Source organism: Camelus ferus, chromosome 18 (assembly GCF_009834535.1).
Source record: "Camelus ferus isolate YT-003-E chromosome 18, BCGSAC_Cfer_1.0, whole genome shotgun sequence".
NCBI classification, from domain to species: domain Eukaryota; kingdom Metazoa; phylum Chordata; class Mammalia; order Artiodactyla; family Camelidae; genus Camelus; species Camelus ferus.
In genome coordinates, this window is record NC_045713.1 from 24,556,426 (window position 1) to 24,564,812 (window position 8,387).

The window sequence follows — 8,387 nt, forward strand, 5'->3', positions numbered from 1 at the left end:
TTCTTGGCAATGTAGTGCATGTAAGTTATTATATTTCTAACTTTGCAAGTCTCACCTAGCAGAGCACTTACCTTAATGGAATAATTAGTCATTTTGATAATTAAATCCATCACTAACAGAATGCAGTGTCAATGCAGAACTTTTTTTTTTCTTTTTTTTTTTCCCTCCCTTGCCGCTCATTCACATAGCCCCAAGGTTCCAGCCCCAGCACAGACTTCAGAGGAGCTAAGCTGCACACTTCCAGGCCTCTGCTGTCAGGCAGCTGAGAATCTGACTGCCTCTCCTCCCCTATTACAATTCATGTTTAAAGTCATAGTCGCCCAGGAGAGAAAGTAGACAGAGGGGCACACTTTGTGTGTGTGCCTAGCACATAGGAATTAGAAGGAATCAGTTTCGGGGTTGTCTTTTGTTTTGGGGGGGATCTGGGTTTTTGTTTTGGGAGGGCTGGGGGGAGGGCAAAAAGGGGAGGTGAGGGTGGGGTGAATTTGCCTGTACCTGTTCAAACTTCTATGCACTAAAACTCCTGAGTACAGTTAAGACGTGCCCATCACGTGAGAGCGTATGCAATCATTACAAAGCTTCTGGCATGCAGTTTTCTGCTTGGGGTCAAGAATTACCAGTCCTTATCCTAAAAATAGATCCCCATAGGCATTCCTTTGAATCGCCAAACTTTTAGACAATGGAAATAGTTAAGTGCCACCTCAGAGCCATCTAAAGCCATGGCCAGACAATTCACTGGCGCTTGGCCATAGAAGTTCCGCCACGATTTGGAAACGCATTATTTTTTTGCACAAGCTCAATTACATCAAGCAATTCATCTGCACAACTCCCCTCTCAAGAGCAACTTCCATACAAATTACTGAGGCAAGTCAAGTAAGAAGCTGATTTAAATTCTCCTCCTGATTTTGCATTCAACCACTCTGCTTCAACACCCGGTCCACTTGAGGAAGGTGTTGGAAAGGAGAGTTGAACAACTACATTTGAAAAGTCATCTGCATTCAACCTCTTGAGTGTAGACTGAGCTTCTCCCGACGGAACATAGTCTTATTAACAAGTCGAACAAGCCAATAAAATGAGACAGTGCCAATCCTGTAGTTGTCCAGTTTGCATCAGAGTCCTTTTAGCTCACAGGGCTGGCTGACAGAATTTGGTTTTACAGGGATTTTTCTTTATAAGGAGCTATTGGGGGCGGTCAGGATTGGCCCTACCTTCAGTTCTCCAAGAGTGACCTGGGATGGGTAGGGGGTGCCTCCGTTTTGGTTGTTTCTGAGTGTCTATTTTTCACATTAGTCTTTTTTGATGATCCACGTGTTGCAAAAGGAAAATGTAAAAAACACACCCCTTAAATTGCTTTGTTTCAGAATGCTTTTGCACCCTTGACTGATGCCAAGACTAGGAGCCATGCTGATGATGTGGGTCTCGTTCTTTCTTCATTGCAGGCTAGTATATACCGAGGGGGATACAACCGTTTTGCTCCATACTAAATGACAAAACCATAAAAACCTTCCAATGTGGGGAGAAAGGAAGCTTTCCGAGGCCTGGGTATTGCAATACATGCAGTAGTGCATCATTTTAGCATCTAAAAAAAAAAAATGATAAAAAATAAAAATAAAAAGAGGAAAAAAATTACATTTTTTATCTTATACCTCAGATATTTTGTTCTGTGTATTTTAATATTGTGGGTCTTTCATTTCTGAAGGTTCCGTAGTTCGGTTGCTGGCTGTAGGAGTTCTTGTGGTTGATCTAGAGAGATGCTAGCTATGAATCGAAACTGGTGTTAGGGCCATATCCAGAGTGCTATATCATGTAAATGAATTCTATATGCTGAATATTAAAGCTACTGGGGTTATCAGCTGTTGGGAAGAGTGTAAGTGACTACAGTAGTCATGTTTTTTCTGCATCTGCATTATTTTATTTTATGAAAGGGGAAGGGTGGGAGGGACCTAGGGGATTGGGGCTGGGTTTTGGCTGAAAGAAAAAAAAAATAGTAACTGATGAATCTAAACGACCCACTGCACCAACGACCATATATATATATATGTAGATATATTTCCCTATATAGATATATCTACATAGATATATGTCAGTGATTCTAAGTTACTCATTGTCGGTTCAAGCCAAAGGTTACCTTGTTAAGGGGGTGATGCTAGAGGCACTTTGCATCTGAGCTGAATGAAGCTGTGCAAACCCACCCTTTAAACCATTCCACCCGACAGTATTCAGCTTCTTAACCAGCCGCTAGTTATCTAGGCAAAAATTGCTAGTTAGGCTATCAACGAGCATTCTTTTTATATTTCTTCCAGTATAATAAATTATTGATATCATTGCTGACTTTTATATTATGGGAGGGAAAAAAAATAACATTAATAAAAAGGTGATAAAAAGCACTGTTTCTATTTTTTTCTTTTTTTCCAAAAAAAAAAAGAGAAAGTAATAAAAACTTAAAATTCTTTGTACCAGTTAAAAAAGACAAATGTATACAATTTACATCTGTGCAGTGGAGTTGTTCAGTTCTAGAAACAGTCTTAATGAAGCTTTTAGTTTTAGCCGAGTAGAACAACCGTTAGAGACAGACGTATCATTTTTATGGAATCACGTGATAATCATATTCGGATTTCTAGACGCCTTTTACAAGTATTGCAGTCATTGGGTAGAGGTCATCACGGTATTTTCATCAGCTTGGTACTTTTTGAAACATGTCGTTGTGTAAGCAACCTGCAATTTTTCAGTTGGTGAGAGCCTGCCCTCCCATCCTTCCTGGTCCCCAAGGATTCTCTCAAATCAGTATCTTGAGGGTTTTTTTGTTTGTTTGTTTGTTTGTTTTTTGTCTCCAAGGCCTAGGACACTTGTCAGAAGGAAGCAAAAAAGTAGGTCCACCTTCGACATCCCCAAAGAACAAAGTCCCCCCCCCCATCCCACACCTCTGAAGCAGGGTCAGAAATGACAGCCGAAAAATTGCAGTTTGTACTTCTTCTGTTGGAAGTCTTTCCATGTTGTCCTGTTTACAAGTTAATCTCAGTTGGGGTATCTGTCACGGATCTTCCTGTTTTTGTATTGAAATTAAAAACAAAAAAAAAATCCTGCAGCAAGCTGTCCCCAGTAGTTTTGCTGCCAGAGTTCAAATCTCCATGTGTATCGTGCAGGCCGTATGGTGTGCACTTTAGTAAAGCTATCAACTCACCGCTGTGAACCTGCCAATCCGCTGTAACAACTCTGCTTTCAAACAAAACCAGACAAAACTTAAAAAAAAAAAAAAAGTGTTTGTGATCCAGCTTCCTCTTGTCACCCTATGTGCATGCAATAAGACCGGTTGGATGTTAAACCATCAATAAACTTTCACAAGATTTGAAAACAAAGTTTCTGTAGCTTCGCTATCTAAGACAGATCACCGTGATCTTGAAAAAAAAAAAAAAACGCAAAAAAAAAAAAAAAGAGAGAGAGAGAAACGGGGGAAACTGCGCCAAAAGCAGAGCAAATATTCTTTTCACCAGACTTATTTGGGTGGGGGAGGGGAGGGGCAAGGGGGTGTTTTTATAGCATCACTAAGACATTCTCATCCCCCTACCTGGAAGACAGTGTTATGACTACGACGGGTGCCTGGTTGATGTTTTTAAGGGAAACAATGTATTAAAATGCTGCAGGCATCCTACCCGGAAGGGGAGAAAGGCGGAAGGAGCAGAGGGGTTGGGAGAAGAAAGAGATTTCTCCCATTTCCCTCCGATGTCAAAAATCCAGAATTTGCATTGTATTTGGAATCACAAACATAGACTTCTTACTGTGTTGGTTAAAGTAAAATTAATTTGCAGTTTTGATTTTCATCGATGAGCTGTACTTTCCCCCATGATTGTATGTAGTTTTAATAAAATCATTTAGAGCAAAGTGGGTGCCAACTGATGTTGCAGAATCTTTTGTCAGGCACTCCTCCAAGAGGCCAATAAGTCATTTTAAAATGTATGTCAGAGATGTAAACAAACATTTTGGATTTTTTTAAAACAGTATTTATTTGGAATGTTTTCATTTATCTAAATAACTATTGCTATTATGAATTATGGAAAAAAAAGATTAATATCATGTGTGGCATATAGTGACTTCTTAACACACACATCACGCAATCTGCAAACCCAGAAAATGTGTATATCTGTCTTTAGAAATTAGTGTTTATATCACTTACAGTGGTTTGTGAATAAAGAAAACTGGTTTGTAATATCAAAAAATAAAAGCTTAGTCTGAAAAGGTACATGTGAGTTGGTGTCCTGAGTCCTTTTGCTTCGGTGTGTTTCCTGGGATTTGTCGGCTCCACATGGGGCTGCCCTGGTGCCCACGGGGGGTGGGGGGAGGAGATGAGGGGCGCTGCCCAGGTGAGCAGCAGATTGTCCTTGTCACCACAGGTAGACCCAGGTGCCTGTGCAGGTGCCCTGGCTGGCTGGTTCTGAGGGCTCCCTTTCCTCATATATCTTTCCAAAGAAGTCAGTGGAACCAACCACAGATGTTTAAGGCAAAAAATGGAATTAAGCTTAGCTATTCCTCGACACGGAAATGTCAGTCTTCGGTTTAAAACAAAACTCAACAAAACACAACTATACATTTCAAATGAAACGTCTACTTAGGCTATTAGTACAACTTTTAGGAGGAAGCCTTGTAGGAAGAAGATGAAAAAATGATACTGACACGTGCTAGTGTTGATAATTACAGAGTGGTTACTAAGGGCCAAGAATCCTGTGTTCCTTATTTCACTGAATTATTTAATACTCCCACCAGGGTTGAATTATCTACCCCATTTAGTTCTCTTACCAATATCTTAATCCTATTTCATTTAATTGTCTTAATGCTGCTATCAGGTTGGTAACACATATGAAGGTTTTTAAAATGTGGGGTCTAACAGGGGGGTATAGCTCAGTGGTAGAGTTCCTGCTTAGCATGCATGAGGTTCCGTGTTCGATCTCCAGTACCTCCATTAAAAAAATAATAAATAAAATTTAAATTAAAAAAAAAATGTAGAGTCCGGAAGCAGAGGTTCTGAGTTCGCTTCCTGTTTTGGTACCTTGCTGGCTGCCTGTGTGCCTCTGTGCCTGTGTACCTCATCCATAATTCAGGATGGTAATACCACCTGCCCCTTAATATCATGTGAAATCAATAAAGCAAGCTCTGGCACAGGCTGAGAGCAGTGCTTCACAAACTGGAAGCTCATTATTTCCAGGTGAGGATACTGGGACACAGAGAGGTTCGTTTATCTAAGACCACACGTCCAGCGAGTGGCAAGTCTGACATTCCAGAACGAGCACCCCTACTGTCCTGGCCCAGTGAGAACTCTCAGCATTTGAAACAAGAAGACTTTAAGTGCCCAAAGCTGACTTTTGTTCTCCAATTTTCTTTCTACAGCGCAGCTGTCTACGTAGTATGAATTATACCACCTCAGGTATATTCAGTGGTCCCTTCTCCGGAAACTCCTCAGCTATGGGACTGTGCAAGTTACAGTCAACTTCTGATACTCTATGTCCACGGATCCTTGAGGACAGTATTGCCCTAATTTGATAAGTGAAGACAGTAAGGTTTGATAGGTCACACGATCTGCCTGAAGTCATGTTTAGCAACTGCTGGCCAGGAAGCTTGTGTCTTCTTCCAAAGATTCTCTTTCATTCTTGGTGATGGTTGTGGTGCTGGCAATGGTGAACATGGGCTTCCGGTACTTCCCTTACAAAATACGAGTCTATGTTAATTTAATAAAAGAAGTCCCCAGTTTTATCCTGGCACATGGTGAGGAGGGAGATCTCTAGCTCCTAAAAGGCTGGTTTATGGATGTCTCTGCCCTGTCCAAATTGGGCGGGGATAAGCAGAGATAATAAAAGGAGTCATTTACATCAGAATCTCCAAAGCCAGGTTCTTCTCTGAAATGTAGGTAAGCACATACATTTCACATGATGTGTAAAGAAAATCAAAATGCATAGCAGCAGTGAAAGGGTTTCTTAAAAGACTCAAACAATTCATGCAAATGGTTGACTCCCACCCCAGCCCCCGCTTCCACCTGGAGGGTGGGCAGAGGTGAGGTAACAAGCCCGAGGGAAGCCCAGATGTGATGCACCTGTTCTGTGTATAAATATAGGCTGGGTTTTATTTTTTTGTGGACAGTGCCTGGGAGGTAGTCAGCCTCATCTCATCTGTAATTTTTTTTTTCTTAAGACAATTTTAATTAAAAAGTAAGATCTTCTCCATGTTTAAAAAAAAAATAAAGAAAAGAATGCACTCCGAATCCAATTTGATTAGTTTAGACCACTATCTCGGTCCCATTTTCCTACTCAGTACCCTGACAACCTCGATTATCTAGGCTGGTCCCCGAAGGCTGTTGCTCCTTCCTGGGAAGTGGCCTTTTTTCCTGCCAAGAGGGCCCCACGCACTCACGCACATGCTCACGTGCTCATGCACACACAAGCAAAAGCCCTTTCCTGCTGGTGCAGTGTCCCCTCTCCAGTATCCGATCCAGAGACGTCCTCTCGCAGAAACACGGAGGAGCTTATTGAAAAAGCAGATTCCTGGGCCCCATCAGTTTTCAGGACTCCTAGCGTTGAGAACCATTGTTTGTATGGGATGTCCCGCCTCTCAATGAACTTCCAGGCTGTGTTCATGGTGGCTCCTCCCTGCAGATCTGACCCTTATCAGGGCACGTGTGCACAGATACACAGGCACGGACCTGCGTGTGCACAGATCCATGCGTGTGCCCAACCTTTCTCTTGACAACCTGGGATTATTTTCCCACCATTAAAGTCAAGAGTTAGGACTGAAAAGAATAGTCTCGTGAGGGAAGAGATAAAACAGTCATTTTTGTTGGAAAATGGAAAAGGCTTTTTTTTTCGTGGTTCTTTTTGTTTTTAATTGACTGCTGGAGAATACATGTGTGTGCAAACATACATGTTACATACTATAAATTATACAGTAGGCATTACATATAGTCTGTGTTTGGGAGACTTGTATGTAAATTCACAAGGTGAGGACTTTTCTGAAGGATATGAAATTTGCATTGCACAATTAATTGCTCAGGATTCAGCCCAATGCCTGAAAGTGGACCAAAGGCCAGGGTTTCTCATTGTTCTTTCTGCAGTCCCAAGGGATATAGATTTGGGGTTGACCAGGAGCAGATGGCCCCTGGGCACTTTGGAAGCGCTTCCTAGGAGACCCTCATCTTACTGTATATGCTGTGTGCTAATTGCCCTCCTGGAAGGTTGGGGTGGGGGGGCCAGAGGTGTGTCTCTGACTCTGTGGCCTGGAACATGCGGGCTGCCTTCCTCACGGATATCTGACCTGGAAAAGGGAATTCACCAACTCTCAAGGAGAAATTCTTTTCTGGGCAGCAAGGTGATATTGTGATGAAAGCACCAAGGATTCTTTTCAAACTAATGGCGCTGCTTCCTAAAGGGAACAAACACTGACGCCTGCATGGAGACTAAAACAAATAATAATAATGAGACTGGCTACCACTGTTAAAATACCCCGTCAGGCACTCTGCAAAACATCTGTATTTATGCTATGTACTATAAACACATAACTGTCTAAGTATGAGAAGATACATACAGATATATATGGCACTCAGAAAGTCTCTTAACCTCTCTGTGCTTCAGTTACCTCACCCACAAAATGCAGATAATAAACATCACCCTCCTCAAAGGGTTCTTGTGAGAAGGAGATGCATCCAGATGTGCGAAGCACTCAGCCTGCCATGTGGCATTTTTTTCTTTTTATTAATAAATCATTTCTATATCTGTATAATCTGTATATTTCATAGACTCAAATAATATATATTCCTCATCTGCATGATGCATACTGTGCAACATGATTGTACATACGGATCTGTGCAGCTGTATACATCTAAAATAAACCTTTGTCATCACACATGGAGACCAAAAGCTTTTTAATATACAATATGTTCATTCTTATGTATTCGCATAACTATGATATATCCACTGGTGGACCATAGATACAGATGCTAATTCTCGTAGAGCACATAGATACTGACAGAGTAAGTGGTCATCAAGTGGAACTTAATACTATTACTATTATTATTACTATCTCATTTAATCCTCACAAACTGGCAAGGTAGGTACTATCACCACCACTCCACTCACAGGCGAGCAGCAGCTCAAGCAAGCTGGGCGATGCCCATGGTTTTCAGTGCTGAGTGAGGCAGCCAAGCTGGGGCATTGGCTGTCCGACTCCAAAGCTCCTGCTGCTCCAAGCTAAACAATACTATATGTATACTCTGAATCCTCGCGGCAGCCCAGGTAAGTAATGTGTCCCCGTCACAAAGCTTAGGTGCCTTGGAACTAAGAGCAAACCCGGTGTCCGTTCCTTTACTGCACCCTGCACTCTGGCCTCCTCCGCTGCCTAGCCAGCACTTG

The 8,387-nt window shown here is 41.9% G+C and overlaps 1 protein-coding gene across 3 annotated transcripts in view; it reads left to right on the plus strand.

The window, feature by feature from the left end:
* Positions 1-4,237, plus strand: part of RBFOX1 (RNA binding fox-1 homolog 1) — a 1,962,586-nt gene extending 1,958,349 nt beyond the window's left edge. For 2 of the 3 annotated variants that reach the window (XM_032460724.1, XM_032460725.1), the window contains one exon: positions 189-1,347. In XM_032460724.1, coding sequence (XP_032316615.1) covers positions 189-336 — 148 coding nt within the window. In that variant the 3' untranslated portion in view covers positions 337-1,347. The other variant, XM_032460726.1, reaches the window with a different exon arrangement.
* The last annotated feature ends 4,150 nt before the right edge of the window (positions 4,238-8,387 follow it).